Below are 17,371 nucleotides of genomic sequence, written 5' to 3'. Positions count from 1 at the left end.
TCACTCTTTTGTTATTATTATGTTGCAATGTAAATGTTGTCTTTTATGATGAATTATCTACTCTTTATCCAAAGCAATTGATTTCTCAACACAATAAGGGTGATTGTAATGTCTGTGTTTTGATCAATCTCAGGCGAAAAAAGATTTCCATTGTCCATTTACAGTAGATCATCATTGTTGACAATATATCGAGGGTCATGAGATTCCTGTTACTATGTGTATGAAAAGTCATCATAAATACGATAGATCGTGCAGCAGCGACCATCGATAAAATAAATAACATTAGTCCAAGCAGAAATCCCTGTGGCTTGCCACTGATTAGTACCATTTTTGGTCTGCTTTTTGTTTGTTCATCATTGGTGCAGTTTATTGTGTCTGGTGTTACTATAGTAACAGACAAACAAAGTCATATACAATCATCATTTGATTACGAAGGAATTGGTTAGCTGATAGTAGCGTTTAATTTTGAGGTTGTCTACACATTATCGAAATTTGTTCCTGCCCCCTCCCTTGCAAACAAAATGTAACCAAATAATAATAGAAGAGAGCCACATTTTTGGTCTTCTACTATGTGGAAAGGAACTAGGAGAAGAACGGACAAACCCGATGCAATGGTCACGCTGTCTGGAAAGGCGTTATTTTGTACAAACACTTGTGTGTGTGTGTGTGTTTGTTGTAGAGTGATCTGGAGGGTCTAAACTCTCTTGCTGACACCCACCCAAAGTGAACCAGCCTCCAAGTGTCCCAATTAGCCCACTTCAGCATGTTTGTGTGCCCCAGCTGCTCCTGTTTGTGTTACTGATGAAATGCTGAATGGGGCCTTTTTTCTCCCAACATTTTCTCGAGGGTGGCAAACAGTTGATTTTTATCATTTTCCCTCCTTCCTGTTATTGCACTTTTTTTTCTGCGCGAGTATGATTATATGTTTGCATGCTGCTGCTGATGTGGTTTTAAATGGAGCAGCGGGGCTGTTTTGTTTGGCTCAGTGAGTGAATATATGCCCCCCCCCCTTCACCTCCGCTACCACGACAAAGTTGCCCAGTTTTAGGGAAACGCTCGAGCTGGCCAATGTCATGTTTATGCTGACTGTTCATCATTTCCTCCACCACAACGTACTTATCATCAAAAGATTGCAGTTACATCGCTCACTTGAATGGAGAGGTGGCTCATTTTACGGCAGGCGGAATGATCGTTTTTAAAGCCTTGCTTCATCATCATCATCATCGTCGTCATAGTCAGAGTGTGCAGTCTCAATGAGAAAAAAGAAGTTATTACAACAAGCCTTCACGCCGGAATCCCGATTGCCTGGCTTTGCCGTCTTTCGATACTGGCTGAGCAAGGCCATGCAATTTTCTTTCATTTACTCTTACATGTCGTTTTTTCTTCTTTTTTCCCCCTACTTGCCTCTGTTTTCTTTTCCTTCTTTTTTGGGCGATTGTATTTCTGTCTGTCTCCATCACTTGTGGGATCTCATCCCAGGCAGCTTTGCTTCCTTTAACAATAAAACAGATGCTAGTTTTAATCATCTTACTAGTAGAGATTAGTCTTTGATCAAATGTAACACCCGGAAGGGAGAGGAAAGGAGGAAGGGAGCGACAGATAGAGATACTGTTGTTAAATTGGTAACTTTATTCGGATGGACATCATAAATGATTGATTCATTGATAAAGAATGTTGTCATGAAACTATTGAGACAAAAGGCCGTGCTGTTAATTCAATCCCAACTAGTTTGCGTTATAAAGACTAGCAACCTGGTGTCAGCTATTATCATCATTAATATCAGCTATTCCATTCTTGTTATTTTCAAAAATATCATTTTGTCTAATTTTCTGTTACATGCCGCACTAGTGGATCTAGTAAATGAAGTCAAATGCTTCGGCACAAGCCATGCTTCAAGTCCTTCATTTCTCCTGGCCAGCCTCTTTCAAACTGGAGTGAGAGCTGAGCAATTCCAACAATGACTGCTGACATTTTCCCTCGTCGAGAGTCGCTTATTATGTGTGCAATTATGCCAGTGACAAGGTTTCTAGAAGTCTCTCTTCAAGGTCCACTAGATCAAGATGTAGCACCAGAAGAATGCCTGCAGACAGTCGCATGAAGCTCCCCGACGTCAGGCTTAAAAAATATGGATGGTCGTGTTATGTCTGTGGAGCGGGCAGCAGAGCGACCCGAGAGCTGCTGGCCTGTGAAAATGAGAGTGGAGCTCTTATTCGGAGATTCTGTGATGTAGTTGACAGACTACTATATAGTTGCTGCAAAGTGTAGCAGTGAAGCGTTAGACTGCAGCTGACAGCGGCGAATCTGATACATTGTGAGGTCCCACGATGGCTTCCAAAGACCTCGGTCAGCTCTTACGCTAACCTCACATGTCCTCCTTTGGCTTAAGCTAAGCATTCAAAACTTCAAGTTGTGTTATATTTGTCCAACTGTGGCAGATGACACTGTGTTGCCCTGACAGCCGTGAGTGACAAGTAGATATTCCGGCGGGCGATTCAAAACAGAATTCCAGTATTGACGATTATTTGGTGATAATTGTTATTGGGAAAATTAGATGCGAGTTGCTTCTGCAGGAAGGGTAGCAAAGAATTTTATTTTCAACAATATTAGGGCTGTCACTATTGAATGCTTTTAGAATCCATCTATTCGAATAAAAGTCTAGTTTGCGTCCAAGTGTATTAGTACATCAAAAATTCTCTTGTTACTTTTTATTTACCAAATTTGGTTTATTTGTTTTTGTTGAGTGATTAAAAAAATCAACAGAACATTACATGAGAGGATTTGCTTTCATCAAACAAGACTAGATGAGCTGGACCGCAGGTCTCTGTGTCTCATTGGAGTTAGTGCTGGGCTGTAAATGCGCACACCGTCCAGGCCTGTTCCGTGTGACACCGAACAGGATGGAGTTCTGGCCAGGACATGGTGGAAAATCAGAGCTGGCTCCTTTCCTGTGAGCCCAAGTTCTGAGACTGAGGTCGGCATGCTGCCATCACTAAGGTCCTTTTGTAATAATAGTAAAAAAAGAAAAAGCAGCACATTAAGCAACTTAGTTTGATTTTGTGCTAAAAAGCAAAGCGAACCAATTCAAACATGAGTTCATGTAGGTGAGATTCAAGGTGGAATTGACACCAAGACGCAAAACCATATCAGCAGAGAGGCAGCAGAATGAGGTATTGTTCACATGAGCAGTAAACATGGACTAAAAAATTTCAAGGAGGTGATTAAGAGTATGACAAGAAGGGGAAGAGGTCCATTTTGAAGCCACTTGGGTAATTATTACAAGTAGACAGTCATCAAGACATATTTATTATTAACAAGTACTTGGTCAGAAGGCAACAAGGGCAAGTACCGTAATTTTCGGACTATAAGTCGCACCGGAGTATAAGTCGCACCAGCCCAAAAAAGTGAAAAAAAACATATATATGTATATAAGTCGCTCCTGAGTATAAGTCGCCCCCCCACCCAAACTATGAAAAAAAACGCGACTTATAGTCCGAAAATTACGGTAAATGAACGCTAAATATGCTAAATGTGTTAGAACATGATGACTTTAAATATAGAGTTCGCATAAGTGCACACAACTGAACAAGAAGCCAGTGCTAGCACCATGACAAGTGCTCCTGGCTGGTCCACCAACAGTATCAATTCATAAAGGTTGTCAGGGTTGCCGTGGCAACAATACTGACAGTGTTCTCCAGCTGTACATATTAATGGGTATGTAAATGATTTTGATACCAGCGGCAAGTGTCAAATCCAGTTGAAGTACTTTTTAATTTAATTACATCTACAGAAATAATTATGCGAAAAAGTAAAGTATTTTCCAGTCTGCTATTACAATTTTGCAATTTTTTTTTAGTGATCGCGGTTGTCACTATGCAACAACATATCTGGGAGTAGTCAACCCTTGTGTCTGTCCTAAAAAGAATTTGGCGGAGGGGGTTAAGATAACTGAAGACTGAGCTGAAAAGTAGGATTTTTTCTTACTTATCAGAACATATTTCAAATCCACTGTTTGGCCTACTTGTGCTTCCTGGCCATGTTTGCTCCTTTTATGGGTAAGTGCCCGCTTCCCTCACCACATGCTGCTAATGCAACTCATCCAAGGCTAGATTGGACCAACTAAGTAGCCGCAGACTTGATTTTGCGGGGCTTTATCAACCCTGATGAAATTAGAGGAATGTGTACTTGGCTAAGTTGAGAATAAGAACGGACAGGCCTCGAGTCCTCTCGTGGGCACTAGGTCTTAGAACAAAATATATTTCCTGCTTCCTGTTATTTGATTTCATAACAAACAATACACTATTGAGAGAAATGTCCTTTACTCTTGTGGAATACTAAGAATTTGGCCGCATTCTGCTGTGAACCCTCAAGTGATCCCTCCTTTCTTCAAAACGCCTGGTTTTCGTCAGACTATACTCAATGTCAGACTTAAAGTGGTTGTTGCAAGAAGATAGCTTGATAACACCTTAGCTCTGTCTTGGAGTTAGGCAGAGCGGGTCATGCGGGATGCTTCGCTCCATTCCTCCTGACGCCAAAATCACAATAACGATAAGTCTGGTATGTTATTCAAGGAGCTACCGGTTGAGCTTTGACCCAGAGCTGAGCCTTGGGTCACTCAAGTCAGTGGGTTTGTGTTTGTAGGAATTTACAGTCACAGTCTTACGCTGTAAATTCCTACAAACTGTGATTTTTTTATTACAGTAATTTCCAAGAAATTGTCTTGCTGTGTGCTGCCCTTTGAGAAAATGAAACAAGACCACAGAAAAATCTAGACAAAGAACTGAACCTCCGGCAGCAGGTTGAGACTTTTTTTGCACCTTCCAATGGCTTGAACTGGAGGCTAATAAGCTTGAGTGTTACAATTTCCAATGGCAGAAAATGTGTTTTGCAAGCGACAAGTCCAGGGTGTACCTGACCTCTTGCCCAAAGCCAGCAAACTTTAAATTGCACTGTGAGAAAGTCTTACTGGTTTTTGACACCCAGATTCCCGTTTGCTGGTAACGCAAACCATCTCGCTTCCTGTTAAGCGTCAGGTTTCTTCTTTCTGTGTCACTTCCATGCACACTGCTACGAACTAGCAATTGGAGAAGAGCAGGGGGTATTGACTTTACATGCATCCCGTCGTGCAGTTAATTGAATTGATGGCTAATTGACTTTAGCATGGATCATGCCGAGGCTTGCCTGGAGAGTGTTTGCGCCCGTATTACATCACTTCACGGTCACATGACAGTGGGCAACACCCACCCACTCATCTGAGGGGGGCTTTTTGTGAGCTTAGCGGAAGAATTGGTTTCCCCGCTGTGTTTCCAGTGGTCGAGCGGGCTTTTTGTGAGCTTAGCGGAAGAATTGGTTTCCCCGCTGTGTTTCCAGTGGTCGAGCTGTGCATGATGAGAACTTAAAACGAAACAGCAGTGGGAGAAAATGGAAGGATTATTTTGACCGACGGGTGCCCCTGGCATGATCCACCCCGTCATCTTCTCCCAAAAGCCACCACCAGGAACTGTTACATAACAGACCTCGCTATATTAAGTGGGGTACACAATTCTTGACAATCAGGCATAATTCTGATCAAAGTCCCTGAAAGATTATGTCTGGAACTTAATTTAGATCATATACTATCCATGAATGTGCCATACCTGCATAGATCAAAATAGCGCTACTTAGTCGCTTGATGTCCCTGCCAACGTGACCTTTGCCCTCCCTTCCAACCCCCCCTCTTCGGCCGGAGGAAACATGCCAGGCTGTGTAAATTTGCCCCAGTTAATAGCCAACACGACATGCTGCCTTTTGGGAGTTGCTGCTGTTGCTACTAAAGCAGCTTGTTAGGCAGTGAGAATAATGACTGCATGGCTTCCTTCCTTCCCTCCCTCCTTCCTCCCTTCCTTCCTTCCTTCCTTCCTTGTTCACTCAAAGCAGGAGCTCTGTATTGTTTCGTCCTTCGCTCTCACTTTCACAGGATATCATTCACTGTTTCTGACCTCCACTGATCTCTACTCCCTCGCTCCTGGTTGTGGTTTATGGCTTCCCTCTTCACCCTCAGGCTTTCCTAACATCTCTCCCGCTGCCACGCAGGCAAACAAGTCTGCTTTTCACAAACCAGTGTAGCTTTGATAAGTTTTGGGGATGGTGTTAAAAAGGTGTTAAATTTGACTTTTTAACTGCTTTGGTACTACAAGTTTGGGCTCTGGACTGACTGCTCACCCATCACATGTGAGATTATACCACCAAGGAAGTCCTTTGTTAGGTGCCTATTTCTAAAAATGTGTTATGTGATCCCCCCTCATGTGTGATGTCACAGTTCGGCAAGTGTCCACTGCATAAGCATGGCTCTTGGAAAGTGTAGCCTGGTCTCAACCAATTAAAATAAATGCTTCTACCATCTTTCTTGGGGCTTTGGTGCCTTTGTCAATTTTGGAGCATAAAGACAAGTCTATTTTTATTGCGCTTTGTGTAAAAAAGAAAATTTGTCCAAATTTGGAGAAACATGGTTTTCATTGGGCCTTGAGATATTATTCTAGAATATTCCAGTCGTGTACAGCAAAGGTCAGAATTGAATATTTGTTTAGCGTGGTGCAGCTGCAGACAGATAACGCCTCAGTCAGGGAGCATGCGTCGATAAAGAAAGCAAATACGCTGGACCCAAAATACACAAACATCATGTTTGAATGCACACACTCTGACACACTGGTGTTGGCTCATGCGATGTGTCATGTGCGTTTAGGTTGATCCCTTTTGGGACGTCTAAGCTTGCTTTTTGTGTCTGAATACCGACGTGGACAATGGCGTGTGATCGCACCAAAGCCATTAAAAGTAAGGTGTTAATTTTTTTGTTGCTTAGCTTGACCTTCATTCTTACTTGTATAATTTTCAAATTGATTTTTTTGTCGGTCCCACGACGCTGAACAGGATAAGCGGTGTTGAAAATAAATGGCTTGTCTATCGGTTATTCCATCGATTAATCAAATAAACTGATATCTTTTTATTTTGTATCAAGGCGCACTGTTTTATTCATTACAATAGCTGTTTACTCACATTAATTTTTTTATTTTAGTTGGTGTTGTTAAGCAATTAAAAACAACAGCAATGAAACAATCAAGCAATATCACAAGAGGGATTGATGTTTTACTCACGAAATGTTTTGAAACTGATTCAGTTCATGGTTCAGTCATTGTTTTCCAGAGTAAAAGCAGATGTTTGTAAATGTCTTATTTTGATTAAACATGAAAGACAACACTGGGGAACACAATTCTTGTTGGTTTAGGTCTGACAGCTGTTTTTCACTAATTTTTAGGCGTGGGATTCAAAACTGATCTAAATTTTTCTTTATCACGTCAGGTTTATCAGCTTGTACCTGTTTTCTTAAAAAATCTGAAAATTTAACTTGTGAGGAATGTAAAACCTATGAAATCTGTTTGCTTGTCCTGTTTGATTCGCAATTGATTCTTTTTACTGTCGATAATGCATGAGCATCTTTACATTATTGCCTTGGCGGCCTCGCATCGCCTCGCCTCAGCAGGATTCCTGTTTTACAAACGCCTTTGCTCATGTACTCTATTAATAATGTATAGTGACACCACACATCTCCTCAACACTAAAATATACACACTCCGCAGCACCTCATTTATGACTTTCATTACACAGTACCTTTATACAAGCAGCTCTTCTAAAATAAGACATTTATTAAACTGCACGAGCCATTACGTTTACAAGACAACATATTGACTCAATTGTACATGGGAAATATATTTGTCTATGAGATACATTTGTGTCTCACATAGCTCTGCATCACTTCGAATGGAATGTTGACCGAAAGTCGCTCAATTGGTTTGGTCATTTGGATATGTTGCAATTTTTGTCACCTTTTTTGGTTGCTTTCGGGAAAATCATTTGATAAATGATGACAGCACCTTGTTGTAGGAAAAAGGCTACAGTACTTCCTAGATGTCCCAGTAACATTCCTTCCTTCCTTCCTTCCTTCCTTCCTTCCTTCCTTCCTTCCTTCCTTCCTTCCTTCCTTCCTTCCTTCCTTCCTTCCTTCCTTCCTTCCTTCCTTCCTTCCTGTTTGGGCTTCAACACACTGATTTGTGTGCGTGCTCATTAGTGTACTAACAAGATTGTTAATGTAGCAGGAGTACAATGCTAAAGTACACGTTTGATTTTCTTGCTGGGAAAGTGATGCACTTGTGGGTGCAATTGGGAGCCAAATACAGTTTCTCACTGGAGTTGAGTCATACTGTACAGTACACACAACTTGACTTTGAAAGCAACCTTCGTTTGGTATCGACTCTTGAGTGCTATTCCGTGCCCTCCGGCTACTTGATGTTAGGGTACCAACCGAAGACGCTCATTCACTTGTGATCTACGCGTGCGTGTTTGTGTTAGTGTGACATTCAGGTAAGACGGTTTGATCCCATCGCCTCCAGTGACATCCCACTCTGTTTTCCCGCAGCTGCCGAGGATTCCCTCTCCTCTGGCTGAAATCTTTTTACAATTTAGATTAATGGAAAAGGGCCACAATAGGGAACTCGGCTGTCTGTTTTTCTCAGGAGATCACACCTCTGCGGATGTAGCCTCCTGTGTAACAGGAACAGCATGCCAAGGAATATTCTTTATGCGAGTAGGGAAAATAAATAGTGGGGAGGGGGGTTCCATGTTCGTGTGCACACTTCAGACTTTTTCCTACACTTGTCTGAGATCATGACAGTAATTTTGGTGGGTGGACTGGTGGAGGGCGAGCAAAAGTCATTAGAGTGACAATGATGTCATAGGCTCCCTTGCTGTCATATTTTACACATAAAGCAGTTGTTGTTTGTTTGAAGTGCAGCATTGGAGGAGAGGGGTGCTTGGAGTCTTATAATACATTCGCATGCCCTTGATGCTGCCGAGACTCAATTATCCCTCCATCACCATGACACACTCCTTGTTTCTCAAAACACGGCTGTGTTTTAATGATAGGCCAGAGGACGGCGAGAGTCACTAAATAAAACACTGCGTGCAAAGTGCACTTGAGTATGCACTTAATTGTGCACAAGTGCACATTATTTGACATAAATGTGAAAATTGACGCCGTTTTAATGCAAAGTCAGTGTACAGTGCAAAGTTCTGAAGGCAGCTTTGGATTTACAGTGCCAGAATTATATAATGACCTCTTTATTATGATGCAAGATGAGAAAATAGAAAAGCAGAAACCCCTGCCAAGGCCAAACCATTAAGAAAAAAAAAACAAGGCGAAAAAAAGTCAGGTTGTCGGGCACATTTTATAATTGCTCAAAGCAAGTCAATACTAAGGATTTTATCTTTAGACCACACTGTATGTATAAACAACAGTAAAAAAATGGTAGTCTGCTTCACATTACATTTCTGGAATAAGAGTTGAACATAAAAATTAATCAACCTCAGGGGGCGCCATGTTGGACATTTCCATCTCGCTGTCGATCAAACATTTGTTACTCCCTTTCATGGTCTTTCTGGTACATACGTAACAGTCACTTGACCAAACTCGGAAACCAGTGGTGGGTTCAAAAATACACTAGGACCATGCAAACTCACGAGCATCCAGTCAGTTACTCAAATTTGCCATTCGGAAATTCAGAGTGCAACAAAAATGGAGTGCCAGTGCGCACACTCAAGCTGACTGAGGACACCAGTGCTGACTGGGAGAAGGGTGTTCTCCCAACACGCACACACTCTGAGTAGTGCACGGGAAGGTCCCTTTTATGCGATGACAACGAACCAATAGAATCTCTGGAACTTTGCTTTGAAACTAAATCAGAGTTTGACTCAGTTTTGAGCTCGGCATCAATGTCATCATCACCGCCTTTGCTCTTCAGTGGAAACACATTTCTGGTTCCAAGATGTCGACTTGTTCAAATGTGTGGTTTGCAGCAATGCGTAAATGGCGACATTTCATTGTGGCCTCAACACAGGAAACCAGACCAGATGAAATAACGGCAATTACTGAAGCCACTTGTGGTTTCTGGGAGAGAGGCAAAGGGGGGGGGCGGACTTCTCGTTTGGTGCGGCTCCCTTGTGGAGACTGCAAGGATGGATGGATGGACGGATTAGGGAAAAGTTACGCAAAGCAGCTTGGAAGCTAACGGATGGATCTGGCAGAGGAGCCGAGCTAGTCATTTCCTAGCAAGACAAAGAAATGTACAAATATAACTCAGCCTGACATGCCAGCAAGTCCCGTCATTATTGCAGCTTGTGAGAGAGTACGAGCTAATGTAGCGAAATCTTCAAGAATCATGTTGGGGGAAAAAAAAGCCTCATTAGGGAAAATGAGCTTTTAGAAATATCAACCATATGCAGAGAAAAATATGCCAACATTCAAAAGAAATTACGCTATTTGTAAGGATGTCCAAATAATCCAATTATTATAACAGCATCGACTTGTCTTGAGTGACTAACCGCTTTATTGCTGTTGTTTTGATCGCTAACGCATCGACTTTACTTAGGCGTAAAGATTTCATGCCTCACTGTCATCATTAAGGGAATAAGGCAGTAATCCGTGGCATGAAATTACAAGCTCCCTTTTCCTTTTCCTGTCTGACAACAGATGACTCTGTGAAGGGATTTCCGTGTTGATGTTCTTTATCTCCCGTAAGACAATTGCTGTATGAATTGAGGAGCTCAAGACACATTCTGGCTGCATTGCTAAGAAGCTTAGCACATACTGAAGAAGACAAAAAGTAGACGACATGGAGCAGGTTCCTGGGTGACGCCACCACCACCACCGGGTTTCACTCATGACACTTTTCCGTTCGCTTATCATCACGGTTTCTTTTGGTCTCCCGGTGCTCTTATATCGTCTCATCGCAAGCAACATTGCAGTTGCCTCTGACTTGCTTGAGTGCCGTTTGGGGAGAAAATCAACATCGTTTTCAGGCAGCGCTTTATTTAATGAGAGCTCATTGGCACGCCTGATTGTTCATCATGAAGGGGAAGTTTGCGGAGCTCAGCGGCGTCTCGGAACGTTCGCTGCCACAGCGCATTTCAGAAGCCGTAAACTGTTTGGGATGATGTCATGACTCAAGCATCCAAACTGCCAAATAGGCTTGCTGACATACTGTAAAAAAAGAAATGCTCCCTTATTGGAAAACAACACGTCATGCAATTGATGTTTTGATCGATTTGTATTTTATTGATTGATTTATTGTTGGGGTGTGTGGTTAGCATGTCTGCTTGACAGTTCTGAGGTTTGCGGTTTGGAATCTGACCTCTGGCCTTTCTCTGTGCTTCTGGCATGTTCTCTTCTTACTTGCGTTTTTTTTTTTTTTCGAGAGGGGTGGGGGGTCGTCTGTCTTCCTCCTACAGTCCAAGAACAAGCATGATAGCTTAATTGTAAATTGTCCATATACAGTAGCAGTATTATCTGCAAATGCTTTGTGTATCAAAAGCATAATTTGCATTTTGAATTTGTCTACCTTGAATACCTGACGATCTCATACAACATTTCCTGCTCTTTTTTTTTTCTTGGCATCATGACTGTTTCCTTATTAAATTAGACTTAGACTTAGACTTAGACAGAACTTTATTGTCATTTTGTCAACACTAGGTGTGTACAAAACGAAATTTCGTTGCATACGGCAGACTAATTCTCAGTATTTGTCTCCTCTGGCACACTTAAAGACTGATAGCGCAAGATCAACCTGGTGATTTGTGTGATAACTTCAAGATTGCCAAAATTACCTGTCTCCTTGTTCGTTGGTGTTCATCTCCTTTCTTCTTCCTTTGGAGTGAATGTTGATTGGCAGACCAGCTCTTTTGTCCATTTTCACTTGTGCATATACAGAGTAGGTGTGAATATGAGTGTGAATGATTGTTTGTCTGTATTAGCTTTCTGATTGGTTGGCAATTATAAAACACAGTATATGAATCCAGCAGACCCAATTTAAAATTCTTAGCTGTGCCATTAATTTCCCTAGAAAAAATAGACCCTGCTTTTGTACTGCATATTAAAAGTTTATTAACTCATGTGAGTGTATCCACAAGGCCGAAGGGCTGCTGCTCAAGCTGTTTTGAATGTGTAGGAGGAGTTCTATCCCATCCATCCTGTAAGGCATTTTTATTAGCATCCTCATAAAAGTGCGAGAACAACTAACAAAAAAGCAGCAGGGACGAGACCCCGCCCGCCCACGTCTTACTCTCTCGCCTGTACTTCACCACGCTCTTTGTTTGAGTTTGTACACACTCGGTGTGCAAAGTCGATCTCTTAGGAGGGAAAATCAGCCGGCTGCTGAGCCAGCTTTTTTATACAACACTTGCGGCCGTTGACCCCCCGAGAGGTTTTATGCGAGTCCCTCTGACACCCTTTAACGGTTTGTGTATGACATTGACTCGCATCCATCTTTGCTTACTCCCTTTTCATGCTGCATCAAGGGACTGAATGAACGGTGTAAATATGTACCCCGACCAAGGTGATCCATTCACGCGGTTTGAACTTAGTCTTTGTTTTGGTTGATAGCATGACAGCGTCTTTGTCACACTCGCCGCTGACCTTGCCGAGTTCTGCAACTGAGTATTGGATCTGAAAAGAATCAAAACAAAGCCGCTGTAAGCGTTGCCACTATTTGCTTCAAAGTTCTGCACTTTTAATGGCGAGTCAGTTTTACAGAGGTAGAAATTACCATATAAATGCAAGCAAGAGCGATTCATTAGCTGTATTCATGTCCTGACCTGCAATGAAAAGGGTAGTGGGGTGACTAGAATTATGAGTGAGATGCAGGTCAGAAAATAATTGCTGTGGGCATCAAAATATAAAATAAAGCAGGCCGCACATATCGCCACAATCACTCCAAATGGGTTCAATCAAAGGTCATCAAAAAACATCTTATAAGAATGAAAAAAGAGATGTGAAGACAAGAAATAGTTGGATTAAAATTTTGTACCAAATTATCATTGCCAGGAGACAAACAATGAGGTGTAAAAGCGCCCCGATGAGCTTCAGAAGAATTCCCAAATCCTGAAATCAAACCAGTCTTGAGTGCCTCCTCATCATGCCATCAAGTGCTTCTTAATTGTCTGATTATTCCAAATGCATCCTTCACCTTTGATTTGTGGCACCTTTGCTGCTGGAAATGCAAATTTGGAGCTTGGTGAATGACGCAGGGCAACCCACCCAACCCCCTGTTTTGCCGCCTCGCAGCTCCTCTGTAATTACACTTGTTGGATTGCTACGCCTAATCGTACTTGATTTTGGGATTTGCCACCATTGTCTTTCCACTTGTTAGCCCCTCGCACTGCTGCTTCTGATTGAGTGCGCTGATAAATGCTGTATGATATGGCTGTAAATGTGAAGCTTGCGTCTGATATGCAAATTTGCGATTTAGTCTTGCACTGTTTGTACTGTACTGAATGTACATCTGCCTCACAGTTCACAGGTCGTGGGTTTGTATCCGGGCTCCGGTCTTCGTCCGCTGTGTTTGCTTGTGCTCCCAATGCTCACGTGGGTTTTCTCTATGGAATTGATGAATGAATTGAATGAATTTGAGCATGACTTTTTGTTTGTTTATGTCTGTATGTATCTGCCCTGAAAATGGCTGTCTTTAGCCTAAAGTCAGTTTGGATAGGCTCCGGTATACCCGCGACCCTTGTGAGGATATGTGGTGTGTAAAATGGATGGATAAGTCCAAATATGAATAAGTGAAATTATTCTAAAACAAACTGAAATGAGTGCATGATAAATATGTGAACATCTCTGGCATTAGTTAAGTCTGTTAATCGTTATGTTTTTTTTTCCATCCTCTTGAATGTTTTTTTTTTAGAAATATCAGTTTTATTTTGGATTCAATTGTGATATGTAAAGCACAGTTTTGAGTGCATGCTTTTATATTTTACAGAAAGTTGTTGTGACATTTTAGACATCTTTCTTGCGATATTTTAAATAACTTATCAAGGGATGGGTGAGTACTGACTCCAGGTACTGGTGTGGGGATGATACCCGCCTTATTTCAATGTCTTGGGTTCTCACAATGGCAGGCAATACCAGTCACCTTGATGATTTGTTTATTTTGGCATTTGCATTGTCACACTTCATCATAATTTTTATTGCATGCATTGCAAACACAGGACTTGTCGAAATGAGAAATGGGATGAAGCCACCCTGCTTATCATGTAATTTGGATGTAGTATCATCAGAAACTAATTGGCATGCATGGCTGACAGAACATTTTTTGCTTTTGCATCCATGTCTATCCTGTCATATTCCCGTAAAGATGTGATTTCTATAGGTATACATATGTTTATAGGGCTTATATTAATGCTTAGTGTATTCTGAGTGTTTCTACTACAATGCAATCATATGAATTGTGGGAGAAACACTCAGAATACACTAAGCATTAGTATAAGCCCTATAAACACCTATATTACTATTATTATTAGTATTAGCAGCAGTAGCAGTAGTAGTTGTAGTAGTAGTAGTAGTAGTAGTAATATTATGTTTATCATACCTCAATGACAAAGAGATTTTTTTTGTTTTTCTTGGAATAATTGACACGATGAGTCACTGTGATGTGAATGAAGCTTGTGTGTGTCATTGTCATGATGTCGCAGTGGTCGGTAGTTATGGGGGTCGCTGCGTGAGTCAGGTCAGGCTAATTTCCCTTGCTGTAATGTGCCTCAAGTTTCATACGCCGGCCAAGCAACTCCTTTGGAATGTGCACTGTAACCATTTCCTCCTTTTGTCTTTATAATCCGCTCGCCCCAACTCTCGGTAGCACGCTGCTTTAACCGAGGATGAACCTTGATCCCCCCTCAATGTGAGTCATATAGGCTAATTAACGGTCTTTCCTCTCTTTTTCCACAGAAAAATGTGGAGAGGCTTGTGACTCTTGGACGGACAAGTTAGCCTTCAAACCACCAAAACAAGAAGGTCTTCCTTTCTTCATCCATTCACTCTTCATCCTGTCCTAAAAGGCCCTGTAAACATGAAGGTTTTGCACAGGACTTCATTGCCTGAGGCTACAATGACATTATTAGCTCCTTTGCTAGCCTTCTGGCTCTTAGCGCTCCTCACTCAGTGCAGCGGGCAGACATTCACTACCTTCCACCCGGAGCGGCGGGACTGGTTCTTCAACCACTTGACCGTTCACCGAACCACGGGATCCGTATACATCGGCGCCGTGAACCGTGTGTACAAGCTTTCGAGCAATCTGACGCTGCTGGTGTCCCATGACACGGGCCCAGAGGACGACAACAAGGCCTGTTACCCGCCCCTGATCGTGCAGCCTTGCTCGGAACCTTTGGTCTCAACCAACAATGTCAACAAGCTTCTCCTTATCGACTACTCGCAGAATCGCCTGCTAGCGTGCGGCAGCCTCTACCAAGGCGTCTGCAAACTCCTCCGACTGGATGACCTTTTTATCTTAGTGGAGCCCTCCCATAAGAAAGAGCACTACCTCTCCAGTGTCAATCAGACTGGGACCATGTATGGAGTCATCGTGCCCTCACAAGGTCAGGACGGCACCCTATTTATCGGCACCGCAGTTGATGGAAAACAGGACTACTTCCCTACCATATCCAGCCGAAAACTTCCCCGCGACCCGGAATCCTCCGCGATGCTTGACTACGAACTGCACACTGACTTTGTGTCCTCGTTGATCAAGATACCGTCAGACACGCTCGCACTGGTGTCCCATTTTGACATCCACTATGTTTATGGTTTCGCTAGCGGCAGCTTCGTGTACTTTATGACCGTTCAGCCTGAGACACCGGAAAACGGCATGTCGTCAAGCGGCTCCGCCAGCGACCTTTTCTATACGTCCCGTATTGTTCGCCTCTGCAAGGACGACCGCAAGTTTCACTCATATGTTTCCCTCCCCATCGGCTGCGTGAAGAACGGTGTCGAGTACCGGCTCCTGCAGGCGGCCTACCTCGGCAAGCCGGGCGGCGTCCTCGCCGCGTCGCTTCACATCGGCGCTCAAGACGACGTGCTCTTCGCCGTCTTCTCCAAAGGCCAGAAGCAATTTCACCGTCCGCCCGATGACTCTGCGCTCTGCGCCTTCACTATCCGTGACATCAATACGCGCATCAAGGAGCGCCTGCAGTCCTGCTACCAAGGCGAGGGCCACCTGGAGCTCAACTGGCTACTTGGGAAGGATGTGCAGTGCACCAAAGCGGTGAGTTACACTTTGAAACACTTAATAGCAAGCACACTCTTATGAGGCTCTATTATTACAAAAATGTGCTTCGTAGATGTGCAGTTTTAACATTCTATGGAACATTCTGTAATACGGATGTTCACTTAATTAGAAAAATACAAATAGTCATGAAATGTACTTGAAATAATGTGACAATAGTCTCCTTTGCTTTAAAACTAACAATTGCGTCTTCCTGACGAAGGAATCGTCCTGCAATTTACTTTTTGTTGCACTTGTAATAACAATAAGTCTGAATTGAATTGAATTGAATTGAATTGAATTGAATTGGAAGCAATAGTGCTTCCAACGCCATTCCCTGTGAAAAGCCCAACTATCTTTTTGAAGTACAGCCCATCAGTTAAGTCTCAAGATTCTCCGTCATTCCCCAGTAGGCTGCAGTCTTTCGTTGTCTTTAATTGCTGATAGATATTTAAGAATGAGTTCTGTGTGTGCATTATGTATCTTGCAGGCTTGTGATCTGTGCTGTAGGTCCACATTTATCTTTAGGCTGTCACCGATCAGTTTTACTTTGTTGCTAAACTCCCTGCACAGTTGACCACAGTTGAGCACTTTTATGAAAATCAGTGACTTAATTAGTGGAATGTCAGAGGTGGTCATTAAAAGGGGGCACTGTTAACTTTTGTTGTCCCTAAGGTGCGAGAAAAGGTTAGAGAAAGGGTGACGCGGGGGCTGAAAAAACCACAGTGACAGTAGTGACAAATGAGCGCATATTTTCCCCTCCAGTTTCCAGCTGAATCTCAAATCATCCCAGCATGTGTTGAAGGGCGCCAGGCATCACCTGCCATGCTGCACCGCCCACTACATTCTGTCAGCTGTAGCATCGCGGGGCTCTGATGTCACATGACACAGCCCAGGAAGCACGATATTTGTGAAAGAAAGATGTAAAATAATACCGTCCTTAAAACCGTGTTCTTAGCCATAAATCCCTCCCATATTATGGATTATGCAGATGGATGTCAATGGATGAGAAGTCTCAAAGCTTATTCAAATGGTGATTAACAAGAGGATGTGAGCCGCGCTAACAGTGTCTACATGCTGTTAAATCCCGTGTCGAACGGTGCTGCGCCATTGACGTCTGCCATGGAGATGTGATATGACGTCATTCAAATCAAGTGACAAAAGCCTTTTGGTAAATTGGAAATTAAACTATAGTTCTACTTATTTAATTATTTACAGGTTATGTTACATTATCTGTCATAGGCAAATTCAGTAGG

The 17,371-nt window shown here is 42.6% G+C and overlaps 1 protein-coding gene across 1 annotated transcript in view; it reads left to right on the top strand.

Moving 5' to 3' along the window:
- plxna2 (plexin A2) overlaps window positions 1-17,371 on the top strand; it is a 139,233-nt gene that overhangs the window by 7,231 nt on the left and 114,631 nt on the right. The window contains 1 exon segment of the mRNA XM_037245834.1: window positions 14,804-16,115. Coding sequence (XP_037101729.1) covers window positions 14,925-16,115 — 1,191 coding nt within the window. The 5' untranslated portion in view covers window positions 14,804-14,924.

This window comes from Syngnathus acus, chromosome 2 (assembly GCF_901709675.1).
Source record: "Syngnathus acus chromosome 2, fSynAcu1.2, whole genome shotgun sequence".
Taxonomy (NCBI): domain Eukaryota; kingdom Metazoa; phylum Chordata; class Actinopteri; order Syngnathiformes; family Syngnathidae; genus Syngnathus; species Syngnathus acus.
The sequence above is the reverse complement of the archived record's forward strand: the minus strand, read 5'-3'. Positions and strand labels throughout refer to the sequence as shown.